Here is a 17,593-nt window from a genome sequence, read left to right on the forward strand (position 1 = left end):
GCTGTAGGGGGCTGGGCCAGGCAGGGGGCTGTGAACGGGTCCTCTCATGGCTTGGCCGGCTGGGTCCAGCTAGGGCTGCCTTTTCCCGCCCTGAGGCCGAGATGGATATGGAAGGACTAGCATGAGGTGGCAGTGACGGGGAAGGACTGGCCAGTTTCAGCAGGGAACATAACTGCTCCAGCAAATCTTGGTTATGCCAGATGGTGCCCTGAGTGAGGGCTCCCCACACAGGCCTTTCTGGGCAGGTCCTGCAGGAGCACACCACACCGACTGCCAAGGGCTCTCGTCCCAGGATTGTTTCTTCTGCAGAGCATGCCCCCCTCACTACAGCTGCAGAGCCTCCTGCAGGAAAGCCCCCTACCCTCCCACCCCCTTGGGCCACAGCTCCTGCAAGGGGTGTGCAGTCTGGCATTCATCTTTCCAGACGAACCCCAGGCTGAAGCCTCCCTGGGGCGCAGCCTGGCAGCACCTGGACAGCTTCGGGGGGGCCTAAACCTCACTGGCTGGCATGGGGAGGGAGCTGCCTAGCCTGGTTTCCAATAGCTAAAGTGTCTGGAGCTGCCAGGATGGGGCCTGTGGGAGAGGGGACAGTCACCCTCTGAGTGGGAGCAGCCTGCTGCTGCAGGGGGCAATAAATACTGCACTTAGGGGGGGAGGAGGAGACAACCCAGCTCTCCCTCTGAAGAGAGAGAGGCCTTCGTTGTAAGTAGGGAAGCAAGTGTGCTGCTTGCCTTCCAATGGGGAATGGGGCTCCCCCTGCTTTCAGACAGCTCTGGTAGGGGCCTGCCCATCACAGGTGCTGCAAGGAAGCATCTGCCTTTGGAGTTTCTGCAGCGCTAGAGAGCCTGCACCTCAGCAAAGCTGCAGCTGCCCCAGGAAGCTGCTGTGGGTCCCAGCTGGCCAGAGCTCCAGTCAGGACCACAAGGTTGTCCCTCAGTGCTCTGCTGGTCTGGCGGGGTCAGTGGAGCTAGGGGCCAGACACAACCATTCCAGGGCCACTACTGGAACCTGTGCGGAGCACTGCCAGCCCTCACTGTCCAGCCCAGCCCCTGGTGGAAGTAGATTCTTTAATGATAGTTACACCTTAGTAAGGATCTCGCTGCAGCTGATTGTCAGACTTGTACAGTTTCAATTAAAAAATATAAACTCTAGAGAGGCTCCTGTCCGCTGTGAGGTGCGGGACGGAGCTATTCTGCACTCGTGCCAGCAGCAAAGGGGGATGGCTTCTCACACATACTGCTGCTTCTTCTTGGTGGCAGCCTTGCTGGCCAGATCCTTGGCTTTCTCTGTGGCTGCTAAGGCTGTCTCCTTGGCCTTCTCAGTAGCCTCCTTTGCCGTCTCCACCAAGGTCTTGGAGGGAGCCTCTCCTACGAGGAGCAAGTGTAACCCAGCTGAGTAGCCCAGCAAGGCTGTTCCCCTGCACTCCCCATAGCTCAGGATCTCAGAGGGCTGCAGCCCTGATAGAAAGGTTCCTCTTGCTCTTGGGCAACAGGCTGATGCAAGCAGTCACAGCCTCTGTGGGGCTGGAGCCAGTGTCCTGGCACAACAGGGTGTGCGCGTGCGCCAGTTCCTTTATTGGCTTCAACAGCACCTGCTTCGAGCATGCCCTTTGTAGCCTCAGAGTCTGCAGCAGGGAGGAGACCTGGTGGCACAGGCCAGGTGCCTCGTTAGGCTGCGGATGGCAGGCTGTCTCCCTGCTGGTTCGTGGGTGCAGCACACGCCCACTTGACGCTGCTGGAACCTCTCACCCACCTCCTGAGCACAGGGAGCCCTTTTAACCACCATCCCCAAACCTTGCTGCAGGCCAGCTGCTAAACCCACTAGAACAGAGGTCCCCAAACTGGGATGTGCCTGAGGGGGGTGCAGAGAAATGTTCAGGGATGTGTGGCTGGGGCCCAGGCCAGCTCCCACAGGGGGAGGTGAGGGCAGCTGCAATCCAGAGGTGGCTGCAGGGCTGTGACATCATTAACAACCCTTGGCTGGAAAATCATGTTGCCATCCCCAGTCCCATCTGCTGCCAGTGCAGGCCCCCCCTGTCCCCAGAGGCCAAGGCACTCACCTTGCATTTTAGCTAGCACATATTCAAAACCCCTGGTGCTCTTGGTCACGTTGCTCTTGAACCTGGCCAGGCCAAACTCCTGCAACAAGAGAGACCGGAGTTGCAAGCCTCAACCAAGGAGGCCCAGGCAGCTGGTGATCTGCTTAAGCTGCCTTCTGAACCCAGTGGTCTGTAAGTGCCCTTCCCTCCTTCCCTGTACCATGGGGGTCCCTGTGGGCTGCAAACTAAGCACCCAATAGAATCAGCCTCTATCGGCCACAGGGCTGGTGCTTGCAGCATCAGGATGCATCAGGCTTCCGGGGATGCACTGAACATGGCAGCCACTCACCTGGATGGCTCGGGAGACGCCAAACAGACTGGAGGAGACCCATGCTTCCCGTTTGACTTCAGTCCAGCTGCTGTTCTCTGGGTTCACACAGTAAACACAGCGCTCCTCCACCACCTGCAGGAGATGACAGCAGCATCAGCTCAGTGCTCCCACTGCCCATGCACCCTGGACTGAGGGGACCAAATGGCTCTGGGGTGAAGGAGCTGGGTTACCTCAGGCAGCAGCGTTTGTGGTCCGGTTCGCTGCTTGCTGCCCTAGCCACTCACCATAAGACGTGCATGATTAATGTTCCAGGTGTACGTGGTCATGGTTCGGTTCTGCGGGTCCACAATGGAATCTTCCAGGATGTACACAGAGTGGGAGACGTTAGCAGGAAAGAAGCGCTCTGCCCACCGCGGCATCCTGTTGGTCTTGGTCAGGAGCCGCCTGGAGAGCAGCTTCTGGTCCGCTGTCACCTCCCGGTGCACAATGTCTTCGGTCAGGACATGTTTGCTGGGTGAGAAAGGCAAGGGGAGGAGGGTGGATGTCAGGCTTAAGTCTGTGCCTCCTGGATCCAACATCCCAACACGCAGCCCCAGCGGTCTGTGCTGGGACCCAGTCAGATCCTGGTTTCTGAGCATAGTTAGTGCTGGGACATTATCTGAACGGGAGACACCCAAGCAAAACACAAAACACAAAACACCCCCACAGGCCCAGGGGAGATACTACTGTGCTGGCAGGTGAGGAACTGTGAAAAGACGGAGTGCACGCAGCAGGGAGCGTGTAGACGCAGCAGGGAGCGTGTAGACGCGTCAGTAGGAGGTGCTCTCCCCTAGGAGTCAGTACTGGACCCAAAACAGCACTAGATGTAGCAGTGTCGGTGATTCAGAGGCACTCTCTCCCCCTAAACAGTACTGACCCCATGCCCCAGAATGGGGCCAGGTGTGCTGTATTGCTGGAGGTTCTCTTTGCTAATGGAGAGGCCCTGCACATTTAATCATTTGAGATATCACTGGGTTTTCATTTCACAGAAATTCCAGGGGAGCCAAGCTGTGTCAGCATCCCCAGTTCCACTTCCTTGCTGACGCAGCTCATGGGAGGGAGGTTACCGGATGGCCCCATCCTGGAGGGGAGTAGCGGACTGGGTGGGTGTCTCAGCAGTGGCTGGCCCAGGACAGGAATGGGGCCCGGCTCACTCTATGCTCAGCTCCAGCCCAAGCTGTGTGTGGGAGACCACAGAGAGGGGACAGTGGTGACAATGCATGATCAGAAGGCTTGGCCTGGCCCGCCTCGCAGCAGCCCCCACAGGCCCAGGGGAGATACTACTGTGCTGGCAGGTGAGGAACTGTGAAAAGACGGAGTGCACGCAAACCAGCGCCTGTGGGGCAACTACTCCATAACAATGACACCCCAGGACGTTACGGCCCACCTTGGAGAATCTAAGCATGAACTCAGAGCTCCTGCATCGCCTGCCAAAACACACCCCAGGTGCTGGGCCACAGACACTTTGTAAAATGACAATAATACATTAGCCACGTCGTTTCAGTTCACTTCCTGGCCCCAGGAGCTTTGTAACCTTGGTGTGCGGCTATTCAGCAGCTGCTGCATATCACCCCAGAAGTGGCTGCATGTCAGCAGTGGGCACAGCAACAGCTGGGTTTAAAGGTTAATGCATAGTAGGATCTTTGGGATGCAAGACGATGTCCTCCTGCATCGAGGGCAGGAGGACCCACCAGGGAACCTGCAGGAGGGTAATCAAACGTTCCTGAGCCAGAGAGGTGGCCAGTGAAGCTCATGTGAGCAATGGAAGGAGTTTCTGACAGGAGACATCCTGGTTTCAGTCTCCGTGTTCAGTGGGAGCGGCTGCCTGGAATGTGGTGCAATGCAAGAGAGCTGTGGCGCTGGCAGACCACACCTTGGAAACAGGCAGCGGATCGATCCCACAGGAGCAGCAGACTGTCACTGAACTGGCTTTTGCTGGTTAGAAACGCTGGGCGCATCAAGTCAGCTCTAGGGCGGATGGTCCTGGGAGCAAGTGTAAGAGAGTGTGTGTGTGTGTCACAAGCAGGACAAGGGGCTGGGGACAAATGTCTCAGCCAGACCCAGCACCCCTCCTCAGAGAAGGGCTGGCACACGACACAGATCTCCCTTCCCTGCCAGGAGCCTGCCAACACAACGCTGGCACCTTCTGGCCTTGGAGTCTAGGCCCCCCACTGCCCCTTGCAGCGACTCCGTGGGGCGAGGCACAGCAAGCAGTGCTCGGTGCCCAGGGCCAGCAGCAGGAAGAGGCCCCCGCACCACGCCCCATGCAGGCCCCTCCAGCCCGCGAGAGGAGAGAGGAGGACTCAGGCACAGAGAACACACGGACAGCGCACAGTCCTGGGCACCGACCCACAGCTGCTTGGGGAGCGGCTCCTTGTACCCACGCCCCTGCCCCGTGGGGGGATGGGGGGCCAGTGTGGGGAAAGGGGAGGTGCCAGGGGGGTTCCGGAGGTGGCTGTGGGGCCACGGTGGTGCGGGGGCCGCTGGAGGGGGATGCATGGTGCGTGAGAGGCCCCCACGGGAGGTGGGGGATGGGAGCGAGGTGTGGGGTCCTGGTATGTGTGTGTGTGGGGGTCCCAGTGCAGAGGCGGGGGATGGGAGAGAGGCGGGGTCCCGGTGGGGGGGGCGGAGGAGGGGTGTACGGGGGGTCCCGGGGCAGAGGCGGGGGATGGGCGAGAGGCGGGGTCCCGGTGGGGGTTGTACGGGGGGGTCCCGGGGCAGGGGCGGGGGATGGGCGAGAGGCGGGGTCCCGGTGTGGGGGGGCCGGAGGGGGGGTGTACGGGGGGGTCCCGGGGCAGAGGCGGAGGGTGGGCGAGAGGCGGGGTCCCGGTGTGGGGGGGCCGGAGGGGGGGTGTACGGGGGGGTCCCGGGGCAGAGGCGGGGTCCCGGTGAGGGGGGGCGGAGGGGGGGTGTACGGGGGGTCCCGGGGCAGAGGCGGGGTCCCGGTGAGGGGGGGGCGGAGGGGGGGTGTACGGGGGGGTCCCGGGGCAGAGGCGGGGGATGGGCGAGAGGCGGGGTCCCGGTGGGGGTTGTACGGGGGGGTCCCGGGGCAGGGGCGGGGGATGGGCGAGAGGCGGGGTCCCGGTGGGGGGGGCGGAGGGGGGGTGTACGGGGGGGGTCCCGGGGCAGAGGCGGGGTCCCGGTGGGGGGGGCGGAGGGGGGGTGTACGGGGGGGGGTCCCGGGGCAGGGGCGGGGTCCCGGTGGGGGGGGCGGAGGGGGGTTGTACGGGGGGGTCCCGGGGCAGGGGCGGGGGATGGGCGAGAGGCGGGGTCCCGGTGGGGGGGGCGGAGGGGCGGGGGCGGGGGGGGCGCTCACCTGTAGGGGTTCGGGTAGCGCTGCCAGAAGGCGGCGAACACTTGGTCCCAGGGCCCGCGGAGGACGCCCAGGCTCGCGCAGTATTTCCCCATGGGCTCGCGGCCCGGCCCGCCACGCGGGGGAGGGGACGCGGCAGCCACTTCCGGGACAGGCCGCGCGCCGCTCGCTTCCGCCGCCCGCCCCGCGCGCACTTCCGGTCGCCGGAGCCCCGCCCCCCAGAGCAGCCGGGAGCGGCCCGCAGCGCCGGGCGCCGAGACGGGGCCAGGGGTTCCGGGGCCGCGGGCACCATGCGGCCGAGGTGAGCCGGGAGCGCGGGGTCCCCCCCCGCCGGGACCCCCCCGGGACCCCCCGCTCCATCCGCAGCCCCCCCGCCGGGACCCCCTCCCGGCTCCTCCCCCTCGGGACCCCCCCGCCGGGACCCCCTCCCGGCTCCTCCCCCTCGGGACCCCCCCGCCGGGACCCCCTCCCGGCTCCTCCCCCTCAGGACCCCATCAGGCCCCCGCTCCACCCACAGCCCCCCATCCGCCCCAGCTCCCCCCCACCGGTCCCCCAGACTCCTGTCTCCGTTTCTCTCCCCCCCGCACCCGAGCTCCTCATCAGGCTCCCGCCCCCCAGCTTCCTCTGGTCCCATGCTGCTCCCTATGGCGCCCTCATGACCCCCAGCTCCTGCCCCGGTTCATGCCCTGCTCCCCCCATACGGTTTGGCCGTTGCTCCCCAGCCCCTTGGCCGCCCTGCGGCCTGGGAGTCCCTTGTGCAGTTTCTGAGCCCCGGGATTCTCGGTTGCCGCCTTCCCCTGCGCTGTGGGGCAGCCTCGGGCCCCGCACGGAGCTCGTGATGTCCGGTGCTGCGGGTGGCAGGGCCCTGCGTTGCACAGCTCCTTAGCCTTTGGCGAGTGCCCGGTGCCAGCGGGTATGTCCCGTGGCTTCCATGGGCCTGCAGTTGTCGCCATGCGGGAGACTGTAGCTGGCTTGGCAACGGCAGTGGTTTCCTGCCCACGGTCTGTAGTGTCAGCTCATCCCTTCCTTGGTGTCTCCTTGCTGCAGGTGAAATTCTCCGCTTGACTCTTTCTTTCCTTGGCTGCGTACGGAGCCCCTGCGCTGGCCGGCTCTCTCGCTAAGGCAGGTAGAGTGAGCTCACAAAGGGGGCCTGGGGTCCAGCTGCAGGCACCAGCAGGAAGCCCTTGGCTCGGGCCCACGCTGGCAGTGGCTGGAGAATGAGTGGGCAGCGTGTGGATGTCAAAGTAGTCATGCTGGGGAAGGAGTATGTGGGCAAGACCAGCCTGGTGGAGAGATATGTCCACAACCGCTTCCTCGTTGGACCCTATCAAAACGTAAGCATGCCCCTCTGCCCAAGCTGCCTCGGGGATCCCCCTGGGAGGAGGCAGGCTGCCCGCCCCACTCATGGAGACTCGAATGGCTAAAGGGGACCTTGATAATTATCCCAAGGCAGCTGAGTTGCATGCGATTCCTCACAGTTGGGATGCCAGCAATTGGGAGCAGAACATTGGCCAGGACTCTGGAGGCAGGTCTGGCTTCCTGGCTGCATCTGGTCCTTCACCCCACAGCCTGGCTCTCCTTGCCTACAGGTAGAAAGCTTTGCAAAGACTTGTTTGAAATGCCAGCGGAAGGTTTTGTTTATAGCCCAAACACATCCAAGCCCCTTGGATCAGTGCTTGAGAATCAGTGGCCACAACTAGAAACAAAGTGGAACTGTCCAGAGTCACACGACACCTAGAGCAAATGAGCTTGGGCAAGGGAGTTGACTAGTAGGGAGACTGGCCGGGACTCGTAAAACCCACTGTCCCTCTACGGGGCGCTTGGGATGGGCAAGCTGAGAGGCGAAGCCTGAGAGACCAGGAAATGCTGAGCGAACTGCTGCTTCCATCTCTTCTGTTTCTGTTTAGACGATCGGGGCTGCGTTTGTGGCCAAAGTGATGTCCGTTGGGGGCCGGACAGTAACCTTAGGGATCTGGGTGAGTCTGATTTGAAATGGCTTCACGACCTTGCCAGAAGCCCACAGCTCTAGGTGCTTAGAAACCTGTGTGTCTTTCCCCATTTTCGGATTGGAAACTGCTGTGGGAAAGGGTGCCCTGGCAGCCGGGGGCTCTGCATGGAGCGCCATTGAGCAGCTGGCTTCTCCCGTGGCTATCTCTAAGGCCTAGCTTGGGTAACCTTTCCTGTTCTCTTGTTGCTGGTGCCTCAGCTTGGCTGGGCGGGAGGCACAGAGCAAGGGTGGGGATCTCACCCATGGGGCACGGAAAGTGATGACTTTTCTATTGTTCTTCCTAGGACACAGCTGGGTCGGAGCGGTACGAGGCCATGAGTCGGATATACTACCGAGGGGCCAGAGCTGCCATCGTGTGTTACGGTAAGGGCTTTGCCCAGGGCGCCTGGCTGTCACTGCAGCCATGCCATTCCCAGCACCTGGCAAGGTGCTCCTCACCCCAGAGCATGCACGGTCACTAGTCTGTAGTGGGGAGAGGGGCTGGCCAGCCATGCCCTGAGGGAGCTTCCTCTGTAGGAAATGAGGCAATCCACTCCCAGCCCTTCTGAGCAGGGGAGGCAGAGGCCCCTGGCAGTATGCTGCTAGCTCCTGTCTATTTCTTTAATTCCTGGAAGGGGGGAATTTTCAATGTTACACCAAGCCCAAGGAGGGGCTCAGATACCAGGGTGGAGGATGGCACCTTCCCACACCCCCAGCGTCGAGGCAGCTTTCTGGCTTCTTGAGAGGGTCCTCAGTGCTGCTGAAGCTGTTTTCAGCTCTTAGCTGAACAACTCCTCCATGAGGCATCTGTTCTTGCTGGTTTTGGGTCTTGCTGATTCCCTGCAGGCACAGGGCAGGCCGTGGCTTGGGGAGGGGCCAGCTGTGGAGAATGCATTCGGCAGGGCAGCGTCTGACTTCTCCCATCTCCTAGATCTCACAGATAGCAGTAGCTTTCAGCGAGCTAAGTTCTGGGTGACCGAGCTGCAGAACTTTGAGGAGGTGAGTTGCTCTCTGCTCCCAGCCTGGAGCTCTGGGCAGGGGGGTTAGTTCACGCTTTCCTTCTGGAGACCCTGAGTGGGTGAAAAGTTGGAGGGATTTTCCTTCCTTTGAGGAGCTGGTTCCAGAAGTGGCCAGGGCAGTGAGAGCCCCGTCACACTCAGCCCAGCATAAGGCTTGGGGCTTCCCCACCTGTCCTTCCGCTGGCGGGGGTGTCTGCCCCAGGTTAGGGTTGGAGACTCACTGCACACAGGTGCTGTGCTCCGGGCAGTCTGCATACACCTGTGTGGGGGTCAGTATGTGACTGAGCAGGGGCAAGGCCTTGTGGTGTGGCATGTTGCTATGTGGGTGCGGCGAGGTGATTGTGGCTTGTGTGGGAAGCGTGCTTGGGGAGAGTGCATGCATTGGGGGGGTTCCTAGAGGTGCCTGCAAGCTATTCTCTCTGAGCAGTTTCTGCACGGATGACTGCCCTGTTCTTTCCTTGCTCCAGAACTGCCGGATCTATCTGTGTGGCACCAAGAGCGACCTGTTGGAAGAGGACAGGAAGAATCGGAGCATTGACTTCCATGATGTGCAGGATTACGCAGATGGTACGTCTCTGCCTTTCCTCGGAGCACATGGCTCTGCCCTGCTGCTGTCACCCTCGCGCTCCAGGGGAGGTGGCGCTCTGGAGTCCCAGGCACCACCCCACTGTGCTCTGCTCTTAGCTTCAGTTTATGCCAGTCCGGTGCTGGCCGCCTGTCACGTTAGTCCCAGTTCAGCGGGCAGAGTCTTTGGCTCTCCCCAGTATCAACAGGGGAGCCAGCATTCACCTGCAGAGTGGGAGCCGAGGGGAGATGAAAGGATGAGAAGCTGGATACGAGTCAGCAGCGTACCCTTGTTGCTAAGAAGGCCAATGGCATAGTGGGCTGCATTAGTAGGAGCATGGCCAGCAGATCGAGGGACGTGATCATTCCCCTCTGTTTGGCACTGGTGAGGCCACATCTGGAGTACTGTGTCCACTTTTGGGCCCCCCACGACAGAAGGGTTGTGGACAAATTGGAGAGAGTCCAGCGGAGGGCAACGAAAATGATTAGTGGGCTGGGGCACCTGACTTACGAGGAAAGGCTGAGGGGACTGGGATGATTTAGTCTGCAGAAGAGAAGATTGAGGGGGGATTTGATAGCAGCCTTCAGCTACCTGAAGGGGGGTTCCAAAGAGGATGGAGCTCCGCGGATCTCAGTGGTAGCAGATGACAGAACGAGGAGTAATGGTCTCAAGTTGCAATGGGGGAGGTTTAGGTTGGCTATTAGGAAAAACTTTTTCACTAGGAGGGTGGTGAAGCACTGGAATGTGTTACCTAGGGAGGCGGTGGAATCTCCATCCTTAGAGGTTTTTAAGGCCTGGCTGGGATGATTTAGTTGGGGTTGGTCCTGCTTTGAGCAGGGGTTTGGACTAGAACCTCCTGAGGTCCCTTCCAATCCTGATATTCTATGAAAGGGAAGGTCTTGGCTTGATTTGCTGTTAGTTTTCCCACACTCTTGGGGGAGTTAAGCAGGAGCTGGGAATGTCACAGTGGGAGCCGCTCAGTGCTGAGCCTGTGCCCTGCCAACGCTGTGCCAAGTTCAGAGCATGTCCCCACACAGAGAAGAGTCTTGGGCTGGTCAGTGTGCCAGCTGGTGGGAGATAGTGCTGACGGGGTGTGGCGAGGAGCTGGGCAGAAGCGGCACGTCCTGTCCTTGCAGAGGGGCTGGAACCAGCTTGTTCTGCCTGCTGGCTGCCTTTGTGACCCTGGCAGCAGCCCTTGCTTCAGGGTGGTTACCAGGAGGAATCCTGGGGGCGTGGCGGGGGGTGGTGATGGGGAGCCTTCCCACCCCCGCCTCTAGCCCTGATGCACACAGCACAGCCACCCTCTGGCCCTAACCTGTTTGTGTTTCAGAGATTAAAGCTGAGCTCTTTGAAACCTCCAGTAAGACAGGCCAGAGCGTAGGTGAGTTGCCCCAGCGGGTGCTTGGAGAACAGCAGCAGCCACAGCAGACTGCGGGGGTGGCTGTACAGGTTAGGGGGTCGCTGTCTTGGCCATCTTCCTACCTAAACATGTCCTGTGCACCCACCCCAAGGTGTGCTCAGGAGCTGGCTGCTGACAGGGTTTGTGGGAGAGCAATGCCGGGGAGGAGAGGGGAGGGGGGCAGAGCACCTGCTGACCAGGAGTGGGAAGAAGTTCAGCATAATTACTTGTCTGACCTATCAGGGCTAATGCAGGGAGCAGGCTGTGGAGACTACAAGTCCCATAATGCCATGCACTGGCTTGGCTCCATGCTGGGACCCGGGCTGCACATAAGCATTACAGGAGAAGGCAGGTGTGGGTCACACCTGGCCCTTGCCCCTTTGGCTCCCTCCGTGGTGAAGCAGATTCTGCCCCACTTCTCTAGTGCTGGAGGGTGAGTGCAGTGGCTCAAGTGAAGTTCCCTGCAGCGGGCTGTCTGCCTTGCCCCAGCCTCCTGCCCAGGGCTTCTCATCAATGCCCCACACTGGGGAATAGTCTCTTCCCGAGAGCCCGGCCCCACTGCAGCTTGTGCTAGGAGTGTGGAGGAAGGGCTCATTCTCCCCTTCCTGTCCCAGATGAGCTGTTTCAGAAGGTGGCTGAGGATTATGTCCAGCTCATGGCCTTCCAGGTGATGACAGGTGAGTGGCAGGACAGGACCCGCTGCCTTGCGTCCCACACACCAGCTGAGTCAGTGGCAGTGAAACCTTTTCCACTCATTCTCCAGCTGGGGTAGGTCTGTCACCGTGCCCGAGGGGAGCCCACGGGTGGCACTTCCCCTTCATTAATGCTCCCAGTTCAGCCCAGGCCTACGTTCAGGGCGTTGGCGTCCTAGCAAGGGACGTGGTGGTTCAGAGGCTGGGTGTTTTCTGAGCTGCTGGCTTGAAAGGAGCAGCGGCCTGGCTGCTGCTTCCCACAGAGTCCCTGCAGGATCTGCTCTCAGTGCTGCCGCAGGTCCCTGCTGATCCAGACCCATTTTCTTTATTTGCTGCTTCTGCTGGGGCTGCAAGGTGAGATGCAGGGACCCAGCCTTCATTGCAGCATCAGCGCAGCTCATAGCAGTGGTGCTGGGCTGCAGGGAGATGAGTCAGGTGGTGCTGGCTCCCCCTTCGCCTCCATCTGTTAGCAGGGACTGATGTCCCCACACGCCGCTGGAGAGTCACTAGTGCACAGGAGAGCAAAACTCCTGTGCGTATTGGGGTGCAGGGAACAATGGATTCCCCAAGGGCCTGCGCCAGGAGAACAGGTTGGTGTCTGACGGTGAAGGGGACATGTGCCATGGAGAATGGCGCTGGCAGGACAAGCTCCTAGTTAGCTGGAGCTTTAAGGGGCTGCTGTCAACTTGAAAATCCCGTTTCCATCTGTTCCCGGGTGACTAGAGCAGAAAGGCTGGAGAGAAACACTGCTCTTTAGTTTTCATTGTGTGTCAGTTGCATTTCCTATCCTGTGCTCTACGGCAGGTCTCGCTCTGCCCTACCCTGCCCAGGGGGTGCGCTCGGCCATGCGTTCCTCAGCCCTGGGAGGGGCCGGTGTGGAAGAGGAAGCAGGCGGGCATGTTCCCGGGCATGGGCCCGCAGGCGCCTAACCCAGAAGATCAGCAGGAAACCTTGCAGGGTTGCTCTTTAGTTTGAGGGCTCCCTGATTCAAGGGGCTGTGATTAGAGAAGTGGATTCTAAGACCTGTTCCACTTGTGTCTCTGCCCTAAGCTGTCTGGCGCCCACCGTCCTGTCCTTAGTTTAGTAAAAGGGCTGGCAAGCAGGCTGGAATGGTGGCTACAGAGACTGATTCTGTGGGCTGAAACAGAGCATCCAGCTGAGGGGGGCACAGAAGAGGCAGCAGCCCCTTTTCACTCGTGTTCTCTTTTCAGAGGGTGAAGGTGTAGACCTGAGCCAGAAGAACAGCACCTACTTCTACAGCTGCTGCCACCACTGAGCGCACCTCCCGCTGCCAAAATACAACCAGCCTGCTGGGGTAGCAGTTCCTGCTCTTCGGACTGTTTGTTTTCTGCCTGCTGTACGGAACGCCTGGCACCCTGGAGTACGGGATCCCCCGTGCCTGGCTCTCCCGTCCATGGGACTTGACAAGCAAAGCTGCTGTGGTCCTACAGGAGAGACAGGCTCTGTTCCACTTTTGGCAGGACTCTGCTGCCTTGTGACGGACACCAGGTGCCTGCACATTAGTGAAGAGTGTTTGGAATAGCTGCTTTCCCCAGCTGGCTCCTTGCAGCTCAGGTCATGTGTAGCTATGGCCAGTGTGTTCCATGGGATATGTTGCCTGATTCTTTGTAGGTTATTTAAATGGCTTCTATTAAGTTATACAAATGTAAATAAAGTGCATTGTGGTCCATGAGGCCAGCTGGGTGTTCTTGGGGAAGCCAGGGCTGACCGAGCTGGTGCTTTGGGACCTGTGACTGGGGGGGATGTACCTGCCACAGGAGGGAGGAATGTGTCCCTTCAGCAGCAGCTGGCCAGGAACCTGCACCCCCTACTGTAGCATGAGAACATGGCTCCCAGGCCCAAGGTTTTCACCCTCCTCCAGCTCACTGCAGCTGTCCCTGAGGAGGAACCAACCCTCCCCAGCTCCCTCTGGGATTTGTGTTACTGTCGTGCCTCTCTAACTTCCTCTGTTCCCTGGCGCCTCTGCACTTGCACCGCAGCCAGGCTGAGTTCAGTTAGTAGAGATGCTTAGTCAAAGGCTCTGAAGAGCTTGAAATCTGTCCCGCCCCTGGACGAAGCGGTGCCTGAACTGACCTGGAGGGCAGCTGGGCTGATTCACAGCTCTCTGCCCCCTTCACCACTTCCTGCCCTGGCTGGCTTACAGAAGCCCAGTGCTCTCTTGCCACAATATGCAGCTCCAGCCACTCAGGACTGATCTTAGCCTTATGACAACAGCTGGTGGGAACCTGGGTCTGATGTGGTGGTGGTGAAATGCAGGAAACCAGCTTAGACATTTCCTTCCCAGTATAGGTGAGCCAGTCTGGTGCCTCTGGGAACTGGCTCTCAAGTTTCTCACTGGGTAAGTGCACTGGAGAATAAAATCAACGCCAAAGCTTTGAGCCTGAGCTTTAAGCAAAAGTAGAGGTAGGATCAGGTCACCTCATTTATCCCAAGCTCTGCCTGTTCCTTCCAGTACCACAGATAAAACTTCCTTGACTGGTTTCCATGCCAGGTTGCAGCAAACCCTCAGGACAGGCCCTTAGAGCTGCCTTCAGCTAGAGAGCATTCTGAAGCTTGTGAGCCAATTCAAAACTTTTGAGGCGCTCTGGCCAAAGGGACTTCTGCCCGTGGCTTGGCTCTGGGGAGCAAGCATGGAGATTAGTGGTCCATGCTTACTTCAGCGCACACATCAGGATCTCAATTCCTTTCCCCATACCCAGCACTGTTTTTGATCAGCTAATCTTCCAGAAAAAGGCCAATATACGCTCCCACTATGCTGCTTTGTAAGCACTGCCACCCCACCCCCCCAAATGGGTAATGATGTTGTCAGCACCAACCTGAGCTGTCTTCTCAGACACATGAACATTTCTTCCTGAGATAGAGGCTGGGCCCAAGACACCCTATGAGCACCAGGGAACGCTGTTGTAGCTGATTCTTTTGTGCACTGGCCCCAAAGACCTGCATGTTGTACTGTTTCTCCCCAGGCTTCTGTGCATCCTTTTGGGGAGGCAGAAGAGATCTCGGCACCTAACTCTGCAGATATTACCTGGTATAAAAGATGGCTGCTCTCTCCCACTCAAACACTTCAGGGGACAGCGGCTGCTGGAGTTGGAGCCTTTGGCTTCTCTTGGAACGGAGACCTAGCATCCAGCCTTAGCTCTCTCACCTTCTTCTTCCTTGTACCATTGTACCTTGCCTCTGCTGTGACGGCCTGGATGGGCTCTCAGGGACAAAGAGCACCTGCTGCAAGACGAGCCTAGACCCCTGAGCTTTTTGCTGTGCTGTTTTCTGCAGGCCAGATCCCCGTAGTGATGACTGGCTGTAAGTATCTGAGCTTAGAGGCTAGCCCCTCACAGGGGGGTGCCTGAACTGCTGCCAGGCCATCGCAAGGTAACTTCCACTTACCCCAGTGAGTCCTGCAGAGAAGGCAACAGGATGCACAGCACAGACATCTAACCCCAGTCTGTTACTCTAAGGGCTCAATCCCCCAAGACCAGCACTTCCTGGGTGTCAGCTCCAGCTGGGAATCCCAGAGATTGTCAGAGCCTCCAAAGCATTAGATTAAAAAAAATGAAAACTCCAATGATGGCATTAACATGACTCACTCACTCAATTCTGCTTTTTGGTTCAGCTCATTTGCCATGTAAACTGGGAGGCAGAGACTCCGCTGTTGGGCACTATAGAAATTACGCTGTTGGAAAGAGCCTACAATTACCTTCCCCAGAATGGACAGCTTGCCCTATGCGGGGGGGGGAGGGGGAGGGAATAAGGGCATTAATCATCTCAAAGAGCAGTGCTCTAACTTGTGGGGGCTACCAATTTCTTCACAGCAATGGGTCACCAGCCAGGAGAGTCTGGTAGCTGAGCTGACCTCTCTGGCTGAAACTGGATGGAACTCATCCACATGGGGAGATGTACGTCACTCACTGGCTGTGCGCCTCACAAGCCGTCACTGCACAGAGACCACATTAGAATCTCATGCTGCTTGTTAACCAGTATCTGCCTGACCTCAGTGAGACAAAACACACACGACACATTCAAGAGTAAAGTTAAACTTTACTTTACAGTAATTGTTTTCTTCTATATACAAAGAATTACAGTACATAATCTGGGAGCACCTGGAGAAGGCCAACCCTCTTTTCATTATCATAAGTTTCACATACACAGCCAACAGTCTAAGGGGAGCAAAGTGAAATTAATCAATGGTCCAAGACTCTCCCCTTCCTCTTCTAAAAATAATAGATATATACTGTAAATATATAAGCCTCTCTCACTCAATCTCATGTTCTTTGTACAGGACGTGTGGCAGGTGAGTTCTGTGTAACACCATTACATTAGACAATCTTTCACAAACTCCCATGTGCTGTGTTCATCCACTGCTGCCTGCACACACATACAAATAAAGCACTGGCACAGTCATGGTAGGGCACAGTGACACTTGGCAACCCCTTCCTGCAGTTGTTACTCAGGCACTATTCCCAGTTACTTCAGTGGAAGTTTTGCTATGGCAGGGGCCCTGCCCGGTGTCCATCTCACCAGCCCCAGGGCAGCAAGCATGCGTGTGGCCTGATATGACAGACTTGGGGTAGGAACGCTATCATGCGTATTCTTCACTCAGCTTGTTAGCAGTAATCACACTGAAGCAATTTGCCTCTACAGCCCTCTTCTCTGCTGCGTGACCTTGTGGTGTTAGTCTTAACCTCTTAGTTCCTGGCCCAAGGGCAGGAATATCACACTCCCAGCTGGATCTTCAGCTGAAGGAAGAGGAGGGTAGTTTAAGCACAGAGTGCTGGCAGTGCCCCACAAGGGGGAAGGTGCGCTTCGCTTTTTACAAATATTTCTCCCCCGTGCTTTTAAGCAGCTTCATACAAACCTGATCAATCCCACGTTTCATCATTTATTCCTCAGGGTAAGGAGGGGGAACCCCTCCCTTGGTCACAGCAGACAAGGACCCTGCAAGGGGACGTCTTGCTCCAGATGCTGAACTGTAGGGAAGAGACTTCCCCTTCAGGCTCTGACACCTGTTCGGTCCTGGGGATCGCACTGCAGGCTGGGGGGGGGGGGGGGAGGAGGGGAAAGGAGCTACTAGACTTATACAAGCCTAGTGCAGTGTTAGGGAGAACCAGTGCAACGGGAAAGGGCCATCCCTGAGGCTGAGCACAACTTTCCACCCCCAGTTCTGCCATAGCATGGGGGCTAGCCAAGGGGACAATGGTAGGAGCTTTTCAAAGCCGTGTGCACTTTACACCAGGCTCCCACTGTCCTAACAAAGGCAGACCTGGGGGTAGGGGGCAGAGTGCCAAGCATAAGCAAGGCCAGGCTTCTGCTGTCAAGCTGCTCTGACCAAAGCTTGGAGCATCTCTCACTTGCTAACACACAAACTGCTTGTTAGAAAATACAGAACTTCCAGCACCATTAGCCCCTGCCCATCTCAAGGCAGTGATCTTGCTAACACTTTAATTCCATTCTCCTGTGTATGACTGATTGGTTCTCAAACTCCTGTATCATACAGGTCTGCAAGCAGCGTAACTGATTTCATTCCAATCCTTTATCCTCCCTGCAGACACCAACAGAGCATGCTGACTGTTCAGTTTGCTTTACAGGTTCCCAGCGTAAAGGTCCAAAATCCAGTTCCTCTAGGTCAACGGTTCTGAAACATCATAACCCTGAAGCCAGCTCAGTCCCTAAGGCAACACAGAAGAACATGCACGTCCCAGTGCATGCACAGGTCTTTTTAAGAAACCCAGAGACTCGCTGGCAGCTTGGTCTGGTTTGAAGGTGTCTCAAATCTGGGTAACATCAAAACAATCAGGGTGTTCCTGTGAGCCCTGTCCTGTCTCAGTGACTCTAACCAAAGGCCCAGCCCAGCTACCAGAGAAGGAAAGGATTCAGCTTGCAAAGAAACTCCAGGCATAGGGCTGGGGGATGTGAATTCAGCCCTACTGTTCTGAACAGCCAAACTCTGTACAATAGCACCACGAGAGCCCAAGTACTTAGCCAAGGGCACATTTAAGATTACAACTTTCCCTAGCAACAGGACACAGCACTATTAATTTGTAGAGATTTCCCCAAGAGGTAGATTGAGTTCTGCCAGGCCTGCCCACCACAGCCACTCCTTTAGCCCATGGTGCAGCATATCACTCTGCTGCCACGATGGCAGAGGGGGTTGGCTGACTTCAATAAGAACATCACATCAGGACGTCTCTAAAG

At 58.0% G+C, this 17,593-nt stretch overlaps 2 protein-coding genes across 4 annotated transcripts; one reads left to right on the forward strand and one right to left on the reverse strand.

The window, feature by feature from the left end:
- Positions 1–1,053: 1,053 nt before the first annotated feature.
- Positions 1,054–5,858, reverse strand: PRELID1 (PRELI domain containing 1). 2 transcript variants are annotated; one of them, XM_038412776.2, is made up of 5 exons: positions 5,725–5,858; positions 2,654–2,879; positions 2,388–2,501; positions 2,060–2,138; positions 1,054–1,367 (listed from the first exon to the last, which is right to left on the reverse strand). In XM_038412776.2, exons 1-5 carry the CDS (start codon positions 5,814–5,816, stop codon positions 1,228–1,230), a joined length of 651 nt encoding a protein of 216 aa, XP_038268704.1. In that variant the 5' UTR covers positions 5,817–5,858; the 3' UTR covers positions 1,054–1,227. The 2 variants fall into 2 exon arrangements, with proteins under 2 accessions (XP_038268704.1, XP_043347436.1); XM_043491501.1 differs by lacking the exon at positions 1,054–1,367 and adding an exon at positions 1,408–1,642.
- A 30-nt stretch (positions 5,859–5,888) lies between these two features.
- Positions 5,889–13,073, forward strand: RAB24 (RAB24, member RAS oncogene family). 2 transcript variants are annotated; one of them, XM_038412777.2, is made up of 9 exons: positions 5,889–6,022; positions 6,769–7,055; positions 7,629–7,697; positions 8,014–8,092; positions 8,640–8,707; positions 9,195–9,294; positions 10,623–10,673; positions 11,306–11,368; positions 12,595–13,073. In XM_038412777.2, the coding sequence occupies exons 2-9, from the start codon at positions 6,939–6,941 to the stop codon at positions 12,657–12,659; spliced, it is 612 nt and encodes a 203-aa protein (XP_038268705.1). In that variant the 5' UTR covers positions 5,889–6,022; positions 6,769–6,938; the 3' UTR covers positions 12,660–13,073. The 2 variants fall into 2 exon arrangements, with proteins under 2 accessions (XP_038268705.1, XP_038268707.1); XM_038412779.2 differs by lacking the exon at positions 7,629–7,697.
- Positions 13,074–17,593: the final 4,520 nt, after the last annotated feature.

This window comes from Dermochelys coriacea, chromosome 8, assembly GCF_009764565.3.
Source record: "Dermochelys coriacea isolate rDerCor1 chromosome 8, rDerCor1.pri.v4, whole genome shotgun sequence".
In the NCBI taxonomy this organism is placed as follows: Eukaryota; Metazoa; Chordata; order Testudines; family Dermochelyidae; genus Dermochelys; species Dermochelys coriacea.

What these genes read in the sequence shown, in the direction of transcription:
- PRELID1 (XM_043491501.1), bottom strand. Translation starts at nt 5,816, where the DNA reads ATGGGGAAATACTGCGCGAGCCTGGGCGTCCTCCGCGGGCCCTGGGAC. An exon ending in CGCTACCCGAACCCCTACAG is followed by an intron (nt 2,880 to 5,724) that starts GTGAGCGCCCCC and finishes TTTCTCACCCAG; the next exon opens with CAAACATGTCCTGACCGAAG. An exon ending in TTAATCATGCACGTCTTATG is followed by an intron (nt 2,502 to 2,653) that starts GTGAGTGGCTAG and finishes CATCTCCTGCAG; the next exon opens with GTGGTGGAGGAGCGCTGTGT.
- RAB24 (XM_038412777.2), top strand. Translation starts at nt 6,939, where the DNA reads ATGAGTGGGCAGCGTGTGGATGTCAAAGTAGTCATGCTGGGGAAGGAG. An exon ending in TCGTTGGACCCTATCAAAAC is followed by an intron (nt 7,056 to 7,628) that starts GTAAGCATGCCC and finishes GTTTCTGTTTAG; the next exon opens with ACGATCGGGGCTGCGTTTGT. An exon ending in GGCCTTCCAGGTGATGACAG is followed by an intron (nt 11,369 to 12,594) that starts GTGAGTGGCAGG and finishes TTCTCTTTTCAG; the next exon opens with AGGGTGAAGGTGTAGACCTG.